General features: G+C 39.5%; 1 protein-coding gene across 1 annotated transcript in view; it reads left to right on the top strand.

Moving 5' to 3' along the window:
- Positions 1-23,917, top strand: part of NCEH1 (neutral cholesterol ester hydrolase 1) — a 67,763-nt gene extending 43,846 nt beyond the window's left edge. Inside the window, exons 3-5 of the mRNA XM_020879598.2 lie at positions 863-932; positions 17,879-18,050; positions 19,974-23,917. Coding sequence (XP_020735257.2) covers positions 863-932; positions 17,879-18,050; positions 19,974-20,591 — 860 coding nt within the window. The 3' untranslated portion in view covers positions 20,592-23,917. The remainder of the gene's footprint in view (positions 1-862; positions 933-17,878; positions 18,051-19,973) is intronic.
- Positions 23,918-24,159: the final 242 nt, after the last annotated feature.

Here is a 24,159-nt window from a genome sequence, read left to right on the forward strand (position 1 = left end):
TTGCATCTGTAGCCTTGGACACTTGCCAGGAGAGACAGTACACCAGAGGCCAAGATGTGGAAGTGCCAGGAATGGTATGGATTATGAGTCAGCCTAGCCTTTTCCACACAGTTTTGACTCATCAGTCCCGTCAGAGAGGAAAGGCTCAGTCTGGAGGAGATATGCAACTGTTTATGTAGTTATTGAACTTCTGGTTCTAATACTGCCTGGGAAAGTCTATAAATAAGGTATATTTTGGCTTTCTGTTGAGACAATCTACCACTTAATGTAAGACTATTAATAGATCCAAAGAACAGCTAAGGGATTAAAGTTTTACATATTAAAATATATAAAAACTTTTGGATTCTCTTTCTAAGAAATGCTAAGACTTCCTAAAACTCTATTTGTTATATGTTGGTTTAAACAGAATACCATAGTCTTCAAATTGGTGACTTTTCTGAATCAAAGCAAATGAGGGTATTAAAAGAAAATTTTTGGTTCTAAGGAGGAACTGCTTATTCACTATGATTTTTGGAAATTTTTCAAATTCTCTTTGAAGAATTACAAAATCAGAATGAATCTAATGTACTTTATATAGATGATTATGAAAGAAATTTTTAGTTAAAAACACATTTGAAGGTAATCTAGTATGGATTTCCTGTTATTTTATAGCAATTGCATTTTATCAGAAACCAGGTTAATTCTTTTGTATTTGTACTTGTAACTCTGTTAATGAGATGTATGTTCATATTTACTTTTTATTGTTCTTACTATTAATAACTTAAGTCTGAGTCTAAAACAGTCCACAGTTAGCAAAATTTAACAATGAGCAGTATTAAATAGACTTCTTTATAATGAGTGATTGCTCTCTTGTCTCTTTTAGAAATCAGGTATTATGATGAACTGTGCACAGCCATGGCTGAGGAATTGAATGCTGTCATTGTCTCCATTGAGTAAGTAATTAATGATTGTCATACAAGAAAATTTAAGAAAGGATCCTAAGTAACTATCTAGTTACTTTATTTTACAAGTGATAAAATCTAAAATTAAAGTCCAGAGAGGTGAACTGATCTTCCCGAGGTCACAAAAATGATTTCCGATGTAACATAGAATTTATTGAACTAGCTTTATAATGCCTCAAATTATCTTTTTTACTTTAGTTTTAGAAACTTCTGGAAAAGAAATTTACTGAGATTTTGAGAGAAATATGCAATCAGTCATCTATAGTATATAGTTTGATTACTGCCTTTTATGTCTAAAAACCAATAAACACTTTAAGAGAATCTCTCCTATATCCAAGAGTTGGAAAAGGTATTCTCCTGGAGTTAGGTTCTATAACTCAGACCTTGTAAACAGTGATGTGTTCACTATTCTTAGTATAGCCTATTATTATCATTATTAGTATTAATATCAGTGTTTTGAGTTGCTTCTACCAGTTCTATATTAGCTGTTTTTCTGGGAAACTAAGAAGAATGTGCCCAAAGAAAGGCAGTGCCAAAGAAAGCTCAAATTGTTGCACAATTGCACTCATCTCACATGCTAGCAAAGTAATGCTGAAAATTCTCCAAGCCAAGCTTCAACAGAACATGAACCGTGAACTTCCCGATGTTCAAGCTGGATTTAGAAAAGGCAGAGGAACCAGAGATCAAATTGCCAACATCCACTGGATCATCGAAAAAGCAAGAGAGTTCCAGAAAAATATCTACTTCAGCTTTATTGACTATGCCAAATCCTTTGAATGTGTGGATCACAATAAACTGTGGAAAATTCTGAAAGAGATGGGAATACCAGACCATCTGACCTGCCTCTTAAGAAATCTGTATGCAGGTCAGGAAGCAGCAGTTAGAACTGGACATGGAACAACAGATTGGTTCCAAATCGGGAAAGGAGTATGTCAAGGCTGTATATTGTCACCCTGCTTATTTAACTTATATGCAGAGTACATCATGAGAAATGCTGGACTGAAGCACAAGCTGGAATCAAGATTGCTGGGAGAAATATCAGTAACCTCAGATATGACACCACCCTTATGAGAGAAAGCAAAGAAGAGCTAAAGAGCATCTTGATGAAAGGGGAAAAAGAGTGAAAAAGTTGGCTTAAAACTCAACATTCAGAAAACTAAGATCATGGCATCTGGTCCCATCACTTCATGGCAAATAGGTGGGGAAAGAATGAAAACAGTGACAGACTTTATTTGGGGGGGGGGCTCCAAAATTGCTGCAGATGGTGATTACAGCCATGAAATTAAAAGACACTTGTCCCTTGGAAGAAAAGCTATGATCAACCTAGATAGCATGTTAAAAAGCAGAGACATCCCTTTGCCAAAAAGGTCAGTCTAGTCAAAGCAATGGTTTTTCCAGTAGTCATGTATGGATGTGAGAGTTGGACTGTAAAGATAGTGGAGTGCTGAAGAATTGGTGTTTTTGAACTGTAGTGTTGGAGAAGACTCTTGAGAGTCCCTTGGACTGCAAGGAGATCCAACCAGTCCATCCTAAAGGCAATCAGTCCTGAATACTCATTGGAAGGACTGATGCTGAAGCTGAAACTCCAATACTTGGGTCACCTGATGGGAAGGACTTATTCATTGGAAAAGACCCTGATGCTGGTAAAGATTGAAGGCAGGAGGAGAAGGGGATGACAGAGGATGAGATGGTTGGATGGCATCACTGACTCAATGGACATGAGTTTGAGTATACTCCAGGAGATGCTGATGGACAGGGAAGCCTAGTGTGCTGCATTTCATGGGGTCACAAAGAGTTGGACATGATTGAGTCACTGAACTGAACTGAACTGAAGAATGTGAAAAATAGTTTTAAGAACTTCAGTGATTGTAGTAACATAAAAATCATGGTGTTCCATGGCAGACATGTGCAGGTGCTATGTGTACACTGTTTCTCCTCCTTCAGATCTTTGTCCAAATATTGTCCTTTCAACAAGGCCTTCGTTCACACCTCTAAAATTTCAGTCCACTTTTCTTCTATTTTTCTCCAAAATTATCAATTAAAATTCTCCACATTTTCAAAACTATTTCCAATTATCAGTGGACTGACAGACCATATATATAACTTATTATGTGTTTATTGTATCAGGTAGAAATAGAAGATGTAAATTTTGTGAAGGCAGAGAATTTAGGGATGGTTGTCTGCTTCATAGCTGATCACTAGTGTCTGGAATTGTCCCTGGAAGATAGAGGACATTTGTGATATTGCGACTTGTAAGAAATATATGTTTTATCATACAGATGACCAAATATATATTTTTCATATGTACTTGGTCTTCATCCAAAGTTCCTGGTTCACAGCTCCCTAGATCCTTGAAATTTCCTGTTTTCAGAGTATTAAAGATGTCTTTGTTTTGTGAATGAGATGACCTTTGGAAGCACCTAAGGATGGGGATACTGGTTGCCAGGAGAAACAACCATGTGATTAGAGGGCTGGAACTTTCCTACACCCTGGTCTCTGAGGAGGGGAGAAGGGCTGGAGGCTGAATCAATTGCCAGTGGCCAGTGATTTAATCAGTCATACCTATGTAATGAATCTTCTGTGAAAACCCAAAGGACAGGGTTCAGAAAGCTTCCGCTTGGTGAACACATGTAGATGGGAGAGTGGTACATCTTTGAGAGGACATGGAAGCTCTGAACCTTTCCCATGTACCTTGCCCTTCATATCTCTTCCATCTGGCTGTTCCTGAGCTATATCCTTTTATAATAAATCAGTAACCTAGAGGGCAAAACCTTTCTCTGAGTTCTGTGAGCCACTCTAGCAAATTAATTGAGCCTGAGGAGGAAGTCGTGGAACCCTCTGATTTATAGCCAGGTGGTCAGAAGTACTTGGTCTTGGGGTTGGCAGCCTGTGTTGAAGGGGATTGTTGGAACCTCCGGTCTATAACTTGCTGAGAAGCATAGGTGATTAATTGGGCTTGTTTCTGGTGCCTTAAGTAAGGGGGGCATCCTACAGTTTTGTAGGTGGTGGTTTAGTCACTAAGTTGTGTCCAACTCTTTGTGATCCCATGGACTGTAGCTCACCAGGCTTCCCTGTCCATGGCATTTTCCAGGCAATAATACTGGAGTGGGTTGCCATTTCCTTCTCCAAGGGATCTTCCCAACCTGACCCAGGCATTGAACCCAGGTCTCCTGCATTTCAGGTGGTCTCCTGCATTGCAGGCAGATTCTTTACTGACTGAACCACAGAGAACAATTGTTGATCCCTTAATCTGTGGAATTTGATGCTATTTCCATAGATACTCTCAGAATTGAGTTGAACTGTTAGACACCCAACTGATGTCTGGTGCATTGCTCGATGGAGGTATGGGACAAGCCCCTCCCCTCCCCCAGCCCCCCAGCAAACAAACACACATTGAAAATTAGTCACAGAACACCAGAAGAGCCTTTAATACCTCTTTATGGAATGAATGAATAAAGAGTTTTGCTTAGCTCTCGTAAAAGTCATCCAAAATAAGTATTTTGATAATTTTCCTCATAGATGAGGAATCTGAGGTCCATAAAGTTAAGTAACCTGCATGAAGTCACACTGGTGGAGGGAAGAATTGAATAAATCAGGTGGACTCACACCTCAGGCTCCTATGCTTCTTTGAGCTCGAATCAGACTAACATTGAAGGGCTTCTTGTTCAAGGTGGTGGAGTAGAAGGACGTGTGCTCTCTCCTCATGTGAGAGCATCACAATCACAAATAACTGTTGAACAACCACAGACAGGAGGGCACTGGAACCCACCAAAAAGAGATACCCCACATCCAAAGACAAAGAAGAAGCCGCAGTTGAGACAGTAGGAGCGGTACAATCAGGATAAGATCAAATCCCATAACTGCCAGGTGCGTGACCTACAAACTGGAAAACAGTAATACCAAAAAAGTTCTCCCACTGGTGTGAAGGTTCTGAGCCTCATATCATGCTTCCAAGCCTGCAAAGGGACTGGGAATCCCCAGGGAATCTGACCCTCGGAGTCAGTGGAATTTGATTATGGGACTTTCACAGGACTTGGGGAAACAGAGACTCCAGTCTTGGAAAGGGTACAAAAAAAATCTTGTGTGCACCAAGACCCAGAGAAAAGGAGCTATGACCCCACAGGAAACTGAATCAAAACACCTTCTAGTGTTGGAGGGTCTCCTGTGGAGGCTGGATCAGCAGGGGCTTACCCCAGGGATGGGGCACTGGCAGTGGCAGTCCTGGAAGGTCCCCCTTGGCATAGACCCTCTTGGAGGTCACTATTAACCCTACCATAGCGCCTGTATGGTAGACCCCAGGCCTGGGTTGCCTCAGGCACAACTACCAGGGAGGGAGTACAGTCCCACCCATCGGCATATAGTTGGACTAAAGCTTTACTGAGCAAGGCCCTGCCCACCAGAGCAAGACCTAGCTTTTCCCACCCTGTCCCTCCCATCAAGAAGCTTACAGAAATCTCTTAGACTCATCCACCAGAGGGCAGATAGAAGAAGCAAGAAGAACTACAATCTCACAGCAGCTAGAAAGAAAACTACATTACAGAAAGTTAATCAGGATGAAAAAGCAGAGTTATATCCCAGATGAAAGGACAATAATATAAAACCCCACAAAAACAACTAAATGAAGTGGAGATAAGCTTCAGAATAATGATAGTAAAGATGATCCAGGATCTCAGAAACAGAATGGAGAAGATGCAAGAAATGTTTACAAAGACCTAGGAGAACTAAAGAACAAACAAACAGAGATGAAAAATAGCCTAAAAGGAATCAGTAGCAGAATAACTAAGGCAGAAGAATGGATAAGTGACTTGGAGGACAGAATGGTGGAAATCACTGCTGCAGAACAGAATATAGAAAAAAGAATAAAAAAAAAAATGAAGACAGCCTACGAGACCTCTGGGACAACATTAAACACACCAACATTTGCATTATAAGGGTCCCAGAAGGAGAAGAGAGAGAGAAAGGATCTGAGAAAATATTTGAAGAGGTAATAGCTGAAAACTTCCCTAACATGGAAAAGAAATAGTCAACCAAGTCCAGGAAGCACAGAGTCCCAGGTAGGATAAACCCAACCAGGAACACCCCAGTACACATAGTAATCAAACTGACAAAAATTAAAGACAAAGATAAAATTCTAAAAGCATCAAGGGAAAAATGACAAATATCATACAAGGGAACTCCCATCAGGTTATCAGCTGATTTCTCAATAGAAACTCTACAAGTCAGAAGGGAGTGGCACAATATATTTAAAGTGATGAAGGGGAAGAACCTACAACCAAGAATACTCTGCCCAGCAGGAAGACTCTCATTCAGATTTGGTGGAGAAATCAAAAGCTTTCCAGACAAGCAAAAATTAAGAGAATTCAACACCACCAAACCAGCTTTACGACAAATGTTAAAGGAACTTCTCTAGGCAGAAAACACAAGAGAAGGAAAAGACGTACAGAAAATAAACCCAAAACTATTGATAAAATGATAATAGGATCGTACATGTTGATAATTACCTTAAATGTAAATGGATTAAATGCACCAACCAAAAGACATAGCTGGATGGGCGGATAAAAACATGTGCATGTATGCACTTCCACTTACCACATCACTCTGCTTGACGCCTCAATTGTATGTAATTATTTTATATTGTTAAGTTAATCATATTCCCACTATGGCTTACAATTATAATTATCTTTTATTTTTTGTCTGGCTATTGATTGTGAAAACTGATAAACTTTTATTATTGTGATTATGTAGCTATTACCCACTTAATACCATTGTATCATGATTGATCAACCAAAAAATAATAGAATTCTATATCATCAAAACTACCATTTAATAGAAAAACTTGTAATCACTTTTTAAAATCCAGATGCATACCAGAATTACCTTGGAATTTTTTGAAAAATACAAATGCCCAGGTATTGTTTTTTTTCCTCCAAAGCTCCAGATATGTTTCTAATGAACAGTCTTGTTTAAAAACAACTGAATGATTTGATGATTTTATACTTTCATCTAGTTTGTTTCACTTTTTATATTTTATATTCAGTGCTCCCATTTCATATAGTTTATGTTTTCCAATTTTTCCAGCTCTTTTTTTTTTTTTTGATGTTCTTTCTCATGCCTTTATCAAGAGTAGTAGAAAAACTTTTGTATACATATATATGGGGATTCCTTGGTAGCTCAGTGGTAAAAAATCCGCCTGCAATGCAGGAGATGCAAGAGACATGGGTTCAATCCTTGGGTTGAGAAGATTCCCTGGAGAAGGCAATGGCTACCCACTCCAGTATTCTTGCCTGGAGAATTCCATGAACAGAGGAACTTGGTGGTTCTTTGGGGTCTCAAAGAGTCAGACACGACTGAGTGACTTTTAGTTAGCTAGTGTGTGACTGCCCTGTCACATTGATCCAAGTGCAGCAGGAAGTATTAGTTATGTACAAACTCTGCCTTTTTCTGCCAGAAGACAACCAAGGGCCAGACAATTGTCCAGAACCATATTAGCCAAGGAAACAAGAGAGGCCCCAAGCCCCATTAAGACTTTACATAGGAGGCAACCTACTACATTGTTTTACTTCTCTGTTGATGGTACCTGCCATTTGAATAAGTGTCTCAGGCCTTTCACTGGCTCACAAGTGTATTGTTCTTCTGCTGTGACCTGCAGGGTTTCTGCAAAACAGTCAGACCCAACTGAACGACTAAGCACACAAACACATAAACAATTTTTATATATATTTTAGAAAACTTATGAAATTTTGCCTAACTAAAAAATCTATGACATTTTGATTCTATTTGTTTGACTTAGTATGAATAGAATGCTACATTTCTTATTTTTAAAAAGTAGATATGCCACAAGCAACAGAGGTTTGCTGATACAGCACGGGGAACTATAGTCAATACCTTGTAATAACCTATAATGGAAGATAATCTCAAAAAAATAATTGAAAAAAAGAAAACTAACACTGAAGGAAGCTAATGATGCCAAGAGACGGGTTTACGGCAACAATTGCCACTTTCCATGCCCTGACCTTGCTTACCTTCCCTCTGCCTCTCTCTGCCAGCTGAGCTCCCATTCATAGGTTACCTCTTTTTTGCAGCTGTTTAGGCAGATGAAACCCCGTTATAGATCAAGGCCCTGAAGCCCAGGGCCAGTGAACTGACTTTAGGGCCTCTTCAGTGGTTTCCTATGCAGCTCCAGCTCCTCAAAGTCCTGAGGAAAGGACAGAAGGTGGTCTTGTTTTACTTGGCACTATGAGGATTCTCCACATGAGCCTAATCTTCAAGTGTTCTTTCAGCCCAGGTGTATCATAAGACAAAGAAGGATAGATAGGATGTTTTTAAGATTTTTTTAAAAGAAGTTAAATATGGAACAATAGAATGGGTCTGACTTGTTCAGTTGGGTCTGACTCTTTTACAGAAACCCTGCAGGTTACAGCAGAAGAACAATACACCTGTGAGCCAGTGAAAGACCTGAGACACTTATTTAAAAGACTAGAGATCTCTTCAAGAAAATTAGAGTTACCAAGGGAACATTTCATGCAAAGATGGGCACAATAAAGGACAGAAATGGTATGGACCTAACAGAAGCAGAAGATATTAAGAAGAGGTGGCAAGAATACACAGAAGAACTATACAAAAAAGATCTTCACGACCCAGATAAACACGATGGTATGATCGCTCACCTAGAGCAAGACATCCTGGAATGCAAAGTAAAGTGGGCCTTAGGAAGCATCACTATGAACAAAGCTAGTGGAGGTGATGGAATTCCACTTCAGCTATTTCAAATCCTAAAAGATGATGCTGTGAAAGTGCTGCATTCAATATGCCAGCCAAGTTGGAAAACTCAGCAGTGGCCAGAGAACTGGAAAAGATCAGTTTTCATTCCAGTCCCAAAGAATGCTCAAACTACTGCACAATTGCACTCATCTCACACACTAGTAAAGTAATGCTCAAAATTCTCCAAGCCAGGTTTCAGCAATACGTGAACCGTGAACTTCCAGATGTTCAAGTTGGATTTAGAAAGGGTACAGGAACCAGAGATCAAATTGCCAACATCCACTGGATCATCAAAAAAAGCAAGAGAGGTCCAGAAAAACATCTATTTCTGCTTTATTGACTATGCCAAAGCCTTTGATTGTGTGGATCACAACAAACTGCAGAAAATTCTGAAAGAGGTGGGAATACCAGACCATCTGACCTGCCTCCTGAGAAATCTGTATGCAGGTCAGGAAGCAACAGTTAGAACTGGATGTGGAACAGACTGGTTCCAAATAGGAAAAGGAATACGTCAAGGTTGTATATTGTCACCATGCTTGTTTAACTTCTATGCAGAGTACATCATGAGAAATGCTGGGCTGGAAGAAGCACAAGCTGGAATCAAGATTGCTGGGAGAAATAGCAATAACCTCAGATATGCATATGACACCACCCTTATAGCAGAAAGTGAAGAAGAACTAACGAGTCTCTTGATGAAAGTGAAAGAGGAGAGTGAAAAAGTTGGCTTAAAGCTCAACATTCAGAAAACAAAGATCATGGCATCCAGTCCCATCACTTCATGGCAAATAGATGGAGAAACAGTGGAAACACTGACAGACTTTATTTTGGGGGTTTCCAAAATCACTGCAGATGGTGACTGCAGCCATGAAATTAGAAGACGCTTACTCCTTAGAAGAAATGTTATGACCAACCTAGACAGCCTATTAAAGAGCAGAGACATCAGTTTGCCAACAAAGGTCCATATAGTCAAAACTATGGTTTTTCCAGTAGTCATATATGGATGTGAGAGTTGCACTGTAAAGAAAGCTGAGTAGCGAAGAATTGACGCTTTTGGACTGTAGTGTAGGAAAAGACTCTTGAGAGTCCCTTGGACTGCAAGGAGATAGAACTAGTCCATCCTAAAGGAAATTAGTCTTGAATATTCATTGGATGGACTGATGTTGAAGCTGAAACTCCAATACTTTGGCCACCTGATGCAAAGAGCTGTCTCATTTGAAAAGACTCTGATGCTGGGAAAGATTGAAGCCGGGAGGAGAAAGGGATGACAGTTGGATGGCATCACCGACTCAAGGGGCATGAGTTTGAGTAAACTCCAGGAGTTGGTGATGGACAGGGAGGCCTGTCCTGCTGCAGTTCATGGGGTCACAAAGAGTCAGACATGACTGAGTGACTGAACTGAACTGAACTGAATGAATGAATACACTTTGAGATGGTTAGTGACTTCAGAGAGTTGTTACAAGAATCAGTTTGGACATCTGAGATGAAAGGACCTTGGATGCGCTAAGGCACTAGGCAAGTCTGGAGGCTCAGTGCCCTAGCCGATGGACAGAAAGGTCCAACTGTATTCATCAACATGTTTGGAAGTCACAGAACTTTTCTTTGCAGCAATAATGAGCTAAGGTGATTAGGATCCATCCAGGCCAGCCAACCCCTGAAGAGCCACATAACCTTTATGCTCTACTTGAGGTATGGCCAACATCATATGACTGTGATGTTTCTCTTGGAAGGTATGTTCAGAGGTCTGACATGGGACCATATTTCTCCTCACTGTTCACCTCTTTCTTCCTTCCTTTATTCCATAAATATCTATTGGCATCCTGTAATGTGCCAGCTATTGTGTTAAATTCTGATGCATAACAGTGTGACTGAGATAAACATAATTTCTGCCCTCATAGAGTTTACAATCTAGATGGGAAAGCAAATCTTGAACAAATAATGTTAAACATGATAAGTGATTTGAAGTAGAAAGGGAAGTAGTGATGGAGGCATCTAATAGGTAAGGTGTTATCTAGTTCAAAGATTTGAATTGTACTCCTAAGGATGAGCAGAACCTAGTTAAAGGAGTGAATTGGTCATGGAAGTACAAAATGGGGAAATGAGAGGGATTGGGAGGAAAGGAGGAGGATGAGAATATTAAGGAAATGAAATATGAGAGATGACTAATGGAGGGACTCATGCTTCTGGAGATAAGAAATATGGGTGTTTACGTGGGAGCTTTCAGAAGGATGGTGGACTCTGGGTTCTCCTGGAATTCCTTCTCCTAGCAGGGAGGCTGTCTGGACACAACTGCTCCTTATCCTTGAGGCTAACAGAAGTGGGTAGTGCTGTCATGGCTTTGTTTCAGTGTGGGGATGGCCTTCTGGAAGGTTCTATGTAATCTGAGGAAGCTGATAGGCAAGGGTTGAGGATGAAATCACTTCACATGAAACACAAGCATGAGCTGGAACTCCTGAGTTAACGTCATTGGTATTGGCTCAAGATTCTGGGGACAGATCTAACAACTAAGGTAGATAAAGATCTCAAGACATAAAAATAGGCCATGACTTCTTTTCAGTAGCTTCAACAACACTATGCTATTTTTACACATAATTGCACAATAAGTATTTATGAAATAAATGAAAGAGTTCATCTTATAATACCAAAAATACATGGATGTATCCTCATGTACATAACCTGGGAGGGAAGTTTATGTTTATAAGCTTATTTTCATAAAGTTTAGTGCAGTTTAACTATAACATGATAACTTTTTACCTGTAGTTTATATAATGAACACAATAGTAAAACCATAAAACATCAGGGAAAAGGAATATTTAATTTTTTTGAAAGATAAGATGCTAATGTGTAGCATGGGGAATATAGTCAGTAATGTTGTATTAACTATGTATGGTGACAAATGGTAACTAGACTTACTGTAGTCATATGTCATATATAAATGTTGAATCAGTATGTTGTACATACAATATAATATTAAGTGGTCATCGTACTTCCATTACAAAAAGATAAAATGGGAGATAATAACAAAGTATTATTATGCTGGATATTATTAAATTCTAGCTTTTTTGGTTGTGAAAAGTGGCTTCAAGTTGTGTTTTGCTTAAGTCTTTGCTACACTCAAACTTTCTATTTTGTGTTGATGGAGACCTTTACCCATTCACCAAATATCAGGTAGCAGTATGCACAGAGAACTTAAAACTTGCCAGAGCTGTAAAGAAGAACGTTGCTCAGGAGACAGGAAGGAAGCTGGAGTGTGTATCTTGGTCTGCTGCTAACAGAGTTATAAGCAATGGGACTCTTATGACTGTATCTTCCTCATCCATAAGATTAGATGAGTGCAAGCTGACAAAATCACAAAGCTTCTAGGAGGCACAGGGAGACGTACATGTTGATAGTTGTTCAAACAAGATACTCTGAAAGACACGACGTGACAGTCAGCTCACTGTAACTTGCCCTCTGCTCCATTTCCTGCCCTTCCCCCCTGTCCTGAGTGGAGAAATCCTCACGTATCACCCCGACCCAGGCAGCCCGGGGAGGTGGGCAGACTGAACTCTTCAGGGTTCCCTCCAAGAAAGGGGAGATTTGGCCCAAACTTTCCTTTCACTTGGTCCAGGCCACTGTATTAGCAAACCTAAAGGCCAGTGTCACAAACAGTTTAATGCTACAGAAAGATAATATTGTGGTTTCTTTTTAAAAAGTAGGTTGTTTTAGATCCTTAACAATCATTAACTAATGAATGTCTCCTTTTTAGACATATTAAGGTAAAGTCTTCTTGACTCTGTTTTTGACTAAAAAAAAAAATCCACTGGTTTCTCTCTGTGGTTTAGGGCTTTTAGAATTTGTGGGGAGCAGGGTGAAGCTGTACAGAAAGCCTGTGCTGTAGGCAGCAGTGAGGTAGGGAAGCTTAGTTCCATCCACACCTGAGCCCAGAGCTCAGTTTAGCGTGTGAATCTCAGAGAAAGGCGGTCAGAGGGACTTGGTACCAAGCCTGTGGGGCTCCAGTGGCCGCGGAGGGGCTGCTTGGCTCTCTAGCGCCCCTTGAGGTTAAAAGCAGCGTTGGTGTCTGAATGAGGGAAGGGAGGCCTGGGGAGCTCCCAGCTGTGTCCATAGCGACCTCTCAGGAAGCCTTAACTTGTAAACAGCGTCAGGAATCACATTGTTTGAGTGGACCGTAATTCTAGAATCAGTCACTCCTAGGATTTTGGTGATACATCCTGACATCTGTCGGTTCTTTTGAATGTACTTATTGTCCAATCAACCAAGATTTTGTCAAGCTCGGCTCTCCCTTGCTGAATGACTGACAGTCAAAGCTATCTCTGAAGGCAATTTTGAGAGAAGAAACAGAAAGGAAAACCCTTCTTCAGCCTTTATGCGCAAACATTATTGCACAAATGAAAAGAGAAACAATTATCTATTCACAGTGTTTCATAATTTTATTATAAATTTTATTATATGTTCTTCTAATGGAAAGGAAGCTTTACCTATTAGAAGAATAAACAGATTCTTTCTCTGGAGTTGTCTTCCTCAAACAGCACAGTAAGAGTGTAGTTGTTGACTTGTTTCAGATAACCCCTGCTGAACATACAGGTTCTTTAAGACTGAGCAAAATATAAACATTTTTTATGTTCTCAAGATGAATCTATTGAGCTCTTCTTGGGAGACAGTAAAAAGGGGGGGTGGGGAGTGGGGGCAGGGGGCAAAAAAGGAATGTGATTTTGTCTCCCTCTTGAATCAAATAGGAGTAGAATGTCGTTCCAGAATATCGTGTACCTTTCACCCGCCTGGCACTACATGAATAGAACTGTGTCCTTGCCCACTGCCGAAGGCTGTCCTAGTGTTTCCAGGCCAGGTTATTTTGAGGAAGAATGTACTTTATAACACTCTCAGAACACTAGTGTCACTTAGGGTTTCCATTTCCAGAGTCATCCCCCGTCAACTCTGGACTCATGTATCTACCTTTGGCTTAAGGAGGAGTTTGTCAGTCTTTCTGAGCACTGCTCCATCTCTCTGCTCACTAATAAAGTAGGTAATGAATTAACAGATTGTGGAAATGGCACAGCTTATACCTGGACCACTTTAGTACATAATTATGACTTTCTGTTTATTCCTAGTAGCTGGCATGTCTGTTACAACTTATTGAGACTTTGAGGGCTCAAAAAAAGGAGAGCTGCATTTGGCTAGGCTCTTAGAAGTTTTCATGGAGGAAGCTGCATTTGAGATGAGACTTAAAGAATGGGAACATTTGGTACGGAATTGCTGGGTGAAGGGCTAATGAGATGGAGAGAGGGATCAATGCTTTGGGAACAGGAACAGGAAGATGTGTTCAGAGGATACTGATGGTACAGCTGGATTCAGTGATATTTCAGAACCCTGGCATCACTTGGAGGACTTTTTCTTCAAAGACAGATATGCTGGGCCCCACCTCAGATGAAATTAATGGGAATGTTTTGTAGAGGAGCTGAAACCTCAGTGTTTTGTTTTTTATAAATCTCCCAAGATTATCCTAAGGTGCATACAGAGCTGAGAAACTCTGAGCCATGCAGGGCCTACAGACAGCCCTTGGAGACGTGCCTGAAGAGTAGGTGATTAAGGAACAATTTCTTTTTTTTAATGTCTTTTAAGGTATATGGCTTAATATTTTCCCTACTATAATAGTACTGCTATAATGACAGATTTTACATATAAAAGGCATAAACTAAATATATAAAAGGTATAAACTAAATATATAAAAGGTATAAAGAAAATTAAAATTTTGTTTGGGATGAATAAAAATATCATTATTAAATTATTAAATTTATTTAAAGATTTATCATGTACAGATAATTAAAGATGTACCATGTGCCGGACGCTGTCTCAGGTGATTTGTTTTGAGAATATTGCAAAAACACTGAAATCATGAGAGAAGTTCTAGGATGTGAGAAATCTACAGTTTTGAGAATTTACTGCTTTGATGCGGTAGGAAGAACACACATGTGCATTTGAAGTCTGTGGGTTTTGAAGAATGAGAATATTTTAAAAGGATGAGGCATGTGGGGTATAAATTTGGATTGTAGCTTTGCCACTTATTAGGTGTTGTAGGCTGGCTATGCATCCCCTTTGAGCTGTATGATCACACTCTTAAACCCACAGATTTGCTCTGAGATTTGAGCGAAACCTCTGTAGAGCACCTGGTGAGGTGCCTCACCTAGCAGGAAAAAGTTAATTTTTATAGAGTGTACATATTCATTAAATTGAGTAAACCTCATTCTCGCGTTTACACCAAACTTTGTTCTTTTGGTAGGAGGCACGTGTTTTAATAGGTAGGCAGAAGCTAAACACTGCAGAGTCATCTATCCTTCACTGAGTTAGGCAAATTGAGACTGTATTTACCACAAATTCATCAGGTGCTTTAACTCAATACAACTGGGGAGGGAAAAGGCAGAATCCTCTTTGAGTACTTTGCAGGGACACAGCCTTGAACAAAAGCAGCAGGTACATGTATCTATGCATGCTTTCTTTGACTATACCACTCATAAATCTCCTCCTGACTCTCAGTTTTCTGTGTCTGTAATGCTATTACAGAACTATTGTGATGCTTCTCAGGTCAATTCTGAGCTCCTTTGAAGGTTCATCTTACACTAGATGACCTCAGAAATATCTAGTTTGACTGCATTCTTCAGTCTGTGAAAATAGTATCCTTTCTTAGTGACTAAAACTAGAGAATGTTTCCAGAATGAACAAAGATAAGGGGAGGAGCAGTTTAGGAGACTGACCTTCAGGGGAACCAGGAGGACTAGGTTGTTTATTCTGTTACTTGAGCCAGTTATTAATCAGCTCTGGAAGAGGAAATGGCAACCCCCTCAAGTATTGCCTAGAGAATCCCATGTACAGAGGAGCCTGGCAGGCTGCAGTCTGTGGAGTCGCAAAGAGTTAGACACGACTGAAGCAACTTAGCACCATTAATCAACTCATAAGATTTGAGGCAATAGACTGTTTTTTAGATTATCAGTTCCTGTTGGTTCAAAAGTCACTAAGATCTTTAGTGAGACAACATCTGAACATTTGGTTCACATGTATGTTCAGAACATAGCACAACATGTTCTCAGCCCCTGGCCCACCAGGAAGACAGCCTCTCACGCTGTCTGGCATCTTTCTGAGACAAAACAGCCTTTATTTTCACACCTCGAGTCATAAAGTGCATTTATTCTTATTTCATTGAAAGAATTAAGAATTCAGCTTGGTAATAATGAAATTAAAAAATTGAAACCTCATCCCAGAACTGATGGTAAATAGAATCATATGAGATGACTCCACCTACTGGACAAAGTGGTGTACTCCTATCACCCATTCCAAAGATGTGGGAGCTTCACTAAGGCACTGTGAAAATCAACTGGAGAAAAATAATTTCAGATGATTACTTGGTCATCACAGATGGAAAAGTAGAAAAGAAATTAGATAACTTATTTTATCTGTTACAGGGCAACCACTAAGGGAATTTCTTATTGCATTTTATGTTTTAAAAAATGTAGTAATTCCTGAAAGACCAAGATATACATTCACTGTTTATCAGAGTATTTCACAAATATTTGTTGATCTGATTGTGTCTGCACGGAATGTCAAGATTTTTTTTGGTGGTTGCACTGTGTAGCTTTTGGGATCTTAGTTCCCTGACCAAGGATTGAATCTGTGCCCCCTGAAATGGAAGCATGGCATCCTAACCAACAGACCACCAGGGAACTCCCAGAATGTCAAGATATTTAATTAACTATATATCTGGAATTTAGATGGGGGAAATGAATGGCCTATGTAGAGTAGTATAGAAAAAAATAATTTCTGAGAATAAATATGCTAATTATAAATTTGAAATCAGAGGACTTGAGTATTAACTATTATTAGATTTTAATTAAGTAATTGGTTTCTATCCTCCCTTATTTTGATTGGTGTTTGATTTATTTTACAAGTTAAATAGCTTTCTATGCCTCAGTTTCTTCATTTGCAAAATGAAGATATGTTAATACTCAAAAAAGGTTTACTAGATGGATGATTGTGTGCTCAGCACATTGATAAATATACACTGGAAACACACAGATCCTGATATCAGAGAACACACTCTTAAGAGGAAATACAGAAAGAAGTCATGCTAATATGAGGCAATATAAACAGCAATATACCCCAGCACATAGAATTATCAAGGAATGGTGGCCAGCTCAGCCCCAGAAGCAAGTGGAGTTAAACTCACGGAAGACTTCTTGGAGGAAGGAAACTCTCAAGTAAAACTTAAAGGATGAGTGAGAAATAATAAACAAGGAAAGGAGGGTGGAGACCTTGGGATGCTCCAAGCTGAGACTACTAATGGATTCATAAGATGACATTACAAGAGGGGCATTTGACAAAACCAAGGTTCTTGGGGCTCTTAGGGCATATTAGTCTTAACTAAGTGTACAGAGTAGAATTGCAAAGAGACTCTAATCTTGAAAAGTAACGTGGTAGAAGAAGCGTCAGAAGTGTCCCAGAGGGCCTGCCATGGGCCTTCTGGAAACTTGGTTCCCCTTTTACTGGTTGACAGCTGAAATCTTAGTTTCAACCTTCCAAGGAGCAAACACATTGCTTGGGCTTAATGTCAGGAAGGCCTGACCTCTTTACTGGAGTACGATTTTATTTATCAAGTAAGTCATGAAAAATACCATGTGGGCTCAATAAACATGAGACCAATGAAGTGGTTAGTGCTGCCAAGTCACCTTCTAACCCAGAAGTGTTGTGAATGGAACACTGATTTCCAGAAATAGTATTCCAGAATCTGCTGTGGTTCTCTCTGTATTTTAATAATCAACATCTGCCTTTTACTTCAAATTTTTGTTATCTTCCTTGGTGATAGCTGTAGATTTTTGTTTTGCCTGTTTGGTTTGGTGACTGATAGAAAAAATTACTATTACAAAATCATTGCATTTTTGGTAAACTGTTTATTTTGTATTGGGGTTCAGCTGATTAACAATGTTGTGATGTTTCCAGGGGAACAGCGAAGGAACTCAGCCATACATATATGACAAAGTCATTACATTTTTTAAACTAAGCATTTGAATTGTATAAAAATGGTTTATTTTTATATTTATTATAATTCCTTACCTGTTTGTTCATGGTTTCAAAAGAACTAGTTTCCCTTTAACCTTTAAAAGACCTGTAAAGACTTTGTGTTTTCTTCACAGATACAGGCTAGTTCCAAAGGTTTATTTTCCTGAGCAAATTCACGATGTTGTACGTGCCACGAAGTACTTCCTCCAGCCAGAAGTCTTACACAAGTATTCAGTTGACCCAGGCAGAGTCGGCATTTCTGGTGACAGTGCTGGCGGGAATTTGGCAGCTGCCCTGGGCCAACAGGTAACAGAGATCCCTGAGGTGCTGGTGAAAGGAGGGTGCATGTTAGTGTTCAGCAGACAGCACATGTCCACTGGGCATGGCGAAGGCCTCGCTGGGTAGGCTGGTTACTTGGGGGCCAGGTTACTGAGATGACTGCACTGGAAAGTTCTCAGAGATCTTTCTGAAGTAGGAAAATGGGTCACTGAAAGAAGTGTCATCTTTGAGTCCTTGGAAAGGCCCTGATTACAATTAATGAGAGAGGAGAGCTAGCATTTTAGCAACCTACCCTTGCCCCTCAGGGATATGCATGGAAATGAAGTATTCTCTGCTCCTTTTCCATGTTGGACTTGAAAAACAGTATTTTTGCTTAAGTTTCAATTGCTAAGATTGTTTCCTTAAACTTGGACCCAAATTTAAAAATTTTAAAGTGTTTGTTAATATAAAAGAAAAAGTTAAATGTTAACTTTTAAGTTAAGTGGTTCAGCCACTTTGAATGTTGAAATATATGTTAATCTGAGTTTTACTTCAGGGACTTCCCTGGTGGCTCAGATGGTAAAGTGTCTGCCTACAATGCAGGAGACCTGGGTTGAATCCCTGAGTTGGGAAGATCTCCTGGAGAAGGAAATGACAACCCACTCCAGTATCCTTGCCTGGAAAATCCCATGGATGGGGGAGCCTGGTAGGCTACAGTCCATGGGGTCGTAAAGAGTCGGACACGACTGAGCGACTTCACTCACTCACTGAGTTTTACTTGGTTAAATTTTGTCTAGCTCTAATGGCATCCCAAATTTTGGGCAGCTTTGTAAATTCAAAGATAAGTACATTTTTTCCCCCTCTTTTGGATTAAATAAGAATAGCATTTTTATCTTCTTACCTCCAAATTTCTTTTGGCATTCTCAAATAGTATCTGCCTTTTCATTTGTGGTATGTCCTGATTTCTTCTCTTTTGCTGTAATTAAAGAACTTAGTTCTAAGCTTGGCACTGGTGGTTTTGCTATCCACATGTCCTGGTGCACTAGGGAGAGAATCATGGGCTTTAAAACAAGACAGAACTGGGTGGAATCCAGGCCCCCTTAGGGGAGCTGTGCGGCTTTGGGCAAGTCTCAGGAAAATGAGGATCGTGCCATCTTAATGAAGGGCTGTTGCCAGGACTTAGTGAGATGATATATGTACAGTTCTTGGCATGTATTAAAAACTGCTTTTACAGAGCAATTACATCTTCCCTCTGGATAGGGTTCTAAAGTCTGTTGTGAAACAAAATTGTTTGGCTGAAGTTATCTTGAAGATTGTTTAGTAACCTGTGAAACACAGTGACCTAGAGCTGCCTTTTAGATGTTATGTAAAAAATATATCATTTTAGACACTAGAATTACAAAATGAGGCAATCTATTTGCATTTCGGGGAGACCTGGGGGAATGGAGTTCTGCAGTGGTAGGGTTCAGTCACATTCCCATCTCAGTTGCACTTTCAGACACACACTCATGAAGTACAATGGAAGGTGCACTGCCAGCATGATTGAAATTCCCTCCCTCTCACCAACTGTGAGGACTCTAGGCTCATCAGAGGAGAGACCCTGAGGTCCTATTAAAAGACTTTGGAGACCCATCATCTGTTCATTTAGCTTTGCATACCCATGTCCTCTGGAAGAGTCAGACTAGTTTTTTCTCCCCAGTAAGGCCCTGCCTTTTGGGGCCTTTCTTGGGAATACAAAACTATCCAACCATAACACCCAGCATGATGAGTATTATGCCAAAGGATAGATACAGAGTGTTGATGGGCGTTTAAAGACCTAAGAGATCACGTACTTTCGAAGTGTTCACTCAAAATTATGAGTTGCAAACATCACACCTTTCTTAGTAAATATCCAACAACTTGAATGGTGGTGGTGATGGTGGTGGCCATTCAAAGTGAAATGAAATAATGTGTTTGCTTTTTCTTCTCCAGTTTAGTCAAGATACCAACCTAAAAAACAAGCTCAAAGTGCAAGCTTTAATTTATCCAGTTCTTCAAGCTTTAGATTTTAATACACCCTCTTATCAGCAAAATATGAACACCCCCATTCTGCCCCGGTATGTCATGGTGAAGTACTGGGTGGACTACTTCAATGGCAATTATGATTTTGTCCAGGCAATGATAGTCAACAATCACACGTCACTGGATGTGGACGAGGCTTCTTCCCTCAGGGCCCGTCTAAACTGGACATCCCTTTTGCCCACTTCCATCACAAAGAACTATAAGCCTGTCATGCAGACCACTGGCAACTCCAGGATTGTCCAGGAGATCCCTCAGCTGCTGGATGCCCGCTCGGCCCCACTCATCGCAGACCAGGAGGTCCTGCGGCACCTCCCAAAGACCTATATTCTGACCTGTGAGCACGATGTCCTAAGAGACGACGGAATCATGTATGCAAAGCGTTTGGAGAGTGCGGGTGTGGAGGTGACCCTGGATCACTTTGAGGATGGCTTCCACGGGTGCATGATTTTCACCAGTTGGCCGACCAACTTCTCAGTGGGAATTCGGACTAGGAATAGTTACATCAAGTGGCTGGATCAAAACCTGTGAAGGAGTGAGATTTCTGAAAAGCTCGAGCCCCTCCTGACCTCCTGCACCTGCTTTGGAAAGACATTGGCTCTTTAGTCGACTAATTTCCTCTCATTACTTATGAATTATGGAATCTCTATTCCCTGCAGACTTCATGTTAATTTAATTTTAAGAAATGCTTTTGAGTAACTTAAGTGCAAAAACATCTGAATCTGATTCTCTAAGTGGGCCAGTCTCTCTGTTCATGTTTTAATCAAATTACTACTAATGACCACAGCTATAGACAGCAGGGTTAGGAGCTGGAATTAGGCTTGGGTATTGACTCCATCAAGTTCTTTTTAGAAGAAATTCTACTCACTGTGGATGACCTTTAATGAGAAAAGAAAATGTGGGCTCTTCTTCAACTTCCTAGAGTTTACTTTGAGTTCAGAGCAGTGTTAAATATGGGTACTTCAAGGTCAGTGCTGGGTACCAAATGCCCTGTTCTTTTTGGATAGGTGGCTTTGTTTCCTATGGGAATTTTGGCAAAGCTGTTCTGGCAAGGACAAGTTTCTCAAATGACTTTCTTCCTTTACAGTGTTAATTTATATGATAGCTATCTATAAGTCCAGTTGGATTATGATAATACTTGAAAGTTACTTTCTACCACTATTACTAGAAAATATGAAGTTGCATGCACTGGATATCTGCACACCATTGTTTTTTGGTTATGCCATCTCCCTGGGGGAGATCTTCTGGGAGCAAATTTATTTAGATTTAGAATAAATGTTCCTTTACAAAACAGGTAAAAATAGACAAGTGAACCAACCCAATGTTTTCATAATGGCTACATCTGCTACATCTGACATAAGTTACTAAGAATAGTGTGTATATATTTGGCATAGTCAGAGAAGAAGATACATTTAATATTAAAATTAGGAAAAATGCCTTTAAAGGGTCTAGTTTATTCTGGAAAACTCAACCTTTTCACTTGTGTAGCTTTAAAATGGGGCTATTTTGGTATATATAATGTATCATTTATTTTTTTAAGTTATTTAATGTTAATATACATAGCTAGACAAGATTTTTCAGGATAAAGTCAGTAAAGAATATTAAAGATAATTATGTTTTTTTAAAAAAAAACTACCTTAAGTTTTAAAAAAGTGACTTTAAAATTATATCCACAAATAATTTTATGGAAAGAGGTAAAATAGCTATTAATATTATTATATATTGAATATAAGGCCTAAATATTTTGATGTTTATATGCATAACAAATTAAAATAATTAGACACTATGATTACACCTAGTAAAGTCACCTAAGTTCATAGTTCAGTAACTTAGATGAGATATACACTAGTCATTTCTGCTCTCTATGGTTGGAGGAGCTACTTCATACTCTTGTGGTGATACCCTTCATTATCACCTTCCAGCTAGGTCTGAAGTTACAACAGACCAAGTTTCATTTCATGTGAAGCCTTCACTGCCAGTGGGACATCTTTGACACAGAAAGAAGCTCCAGTTCTGATTCAACTTGACTATGTTTTTGCTCCTTCCTGCCACTCTTCCTACTGATCCAATCTGTGCTTCTTTCAGGCACTGCAGAAAGCAGACATACAGCCAAGCCTTGATATAGTAAACTCACCAGTGGAAAGAAAGTAGAACCTTTTTACTCATTTGGAAGATAGGTATTTCCTACTTATGAGGATGAAATAACAAATGAGAATCTGCATATTTATTGTTCATTTATTATTTAAGTTATGAGCATTTTATGTACAGAAGTAAATGCAACAGTGAGTATATGTGTGTGTGCCTATGTGTGTATAAAAATAATCATACAGATTAACCTGCTAATGGACTGAGGCAAGTCACTTACCGTCTCTGGGCCTTTTATGCCTGTCCTCTAAAATCAGAGAATTGAACTTTATAAGGTATCTTCCAATTATACATTCCAACCATTTTGTCAGACTGGCAAATTGTATTGGCTTCTTCTTCAACAGTTTTGTAGATCATTATTCCATATACACAGACATATGCAGGATCAATTTTTTTTTCCGTAACAAACTTGGACTTTAGTTCTTATTCTATGATAGCTAACCTCATTTAATACTATTCTTTTTTACATCATTTGAAGGAACCAATGTTTGGATCTTATTTTGAGGTTATCCATCTCTAGGGAAACAAAGAAAATATAATACATGCACAAAATTCCTTAAAATGGCATTTCCCCCCAAAGTTGTGACCCAAATTTTGTAGTAACTATAGACAATAAATCTAGCCCTTCTAGATCTCTGAAGGACTCTCAGATGAAAAGAGAGAGTGAAAGAAAAAGGGGGCCAAGCACTGTTTCTGATGAAGCATCTCGAGTTTCATTAAAGCTTATATTGGGAATTCCATGGTGGTCCAATGGTTAAAATTTGGCCTTTTCACTGCCATGGCCTGGGTTTGATCTCTGGTTGGGGAACTAAGATCCTGCAAGCCGTGTGACGAGGTCAAAAATAAATAAAGCCTTTATGTATGTGATAATGTATCCCACCTTGCTTGAAGGTCTTCCTTGAAATTTTCTTTGGAATAATAATTGGGAATCATGATACACAAGAACCACTAGATGCAAGAGAGGCTTATTGTTGTTTAGTCACTAAGTCATGTCCAACTCTTGTTGTGACCCCATGGACTGTAGCCCACCAGGCTCCTCTGTCCATGGGATTTCCCAGTCAACAATACTGGAGTGGGTAACCATTTCCTCCAGGGGATCTTCCTGACCCAGGGATTGAACCCACGTCTCCTGCACTGACAGGGGGATTCTTTACCACTAAGCCACCAGGGAAGCCCACAAGAGAGGCTAAACCAACCAAAATCTGAGTGGAAAGAATTCCTTTGGGAAGCACACAGAGTTTATGTTGAAGCTTTTTTGGTTTGAATGAGTTTATTTTAGGTTTTGTTCTTATAAAAAGAAGTTTATGCTCTGCAAATTGATTTTTTAAAGTGTTATGGCTTTGTTTTCCCATTTTAAGAAAAGAAGTGGACAGTCTTTTTATAATGTTGTTTGTGAAATGTGGACATAAATATATGATGAAAAAAATCTTAAAGTGCTACAAAATATAGTGAAGTATAAGTTAGTTAATCTTTTATCATTGATTTGTGAAGAAGTTAAAAGACTTGTATAATTATATTTGGGAATATAATATTTTGTGCATGATCTTTTAACCTTTGACTTTTTGCTTATTTCTCACTGCAAAGGGGAAGGCAGATTTTATGAAGGATTTTGGTAGCCAATCTATTTTGTAAGACGAAAATCCACTGTGGAGGTAGGAAAGTATAAACCTGTTTTGATTCATGTTTGTAAATAAACTGTCTCTGTCTGGGAATGTGCCTCTTTCACGTCCCCTCATTCATTTTCTGCTTCCCATCTCCCTTTCTCTCCATATCCCAGGTCCCTAGCCACAGTGCTGCGCAAATCTTTGCCCCCTGGACTCCTCCAGCTCCCTTTCAATTACTGAGAAGGGCTCAGAGGCCTCCTTCATGGCATTCATTTCATGTCTGGATACAGTATGTGCTGCTCATGCTGGAAACCTGCCTTGAACTGGCTAGAATATTCATAAAAACTGGG

Source organism: Odocoileus virginianus, chromosome 4, assembly GCF_023699985.2.
Source record: "Odocoileus virginianus isolate 20LAN1187 ecotype Illinois chromosome 4, Ovbor_1.2, whole genome shotgun sequence".
Lineage (NCBI taxonomy): Eukaryota > Metazoa > Chordata > Mammalia > Artiodactyla > Cervidae > Odocoileus > Odocoileus virginianus.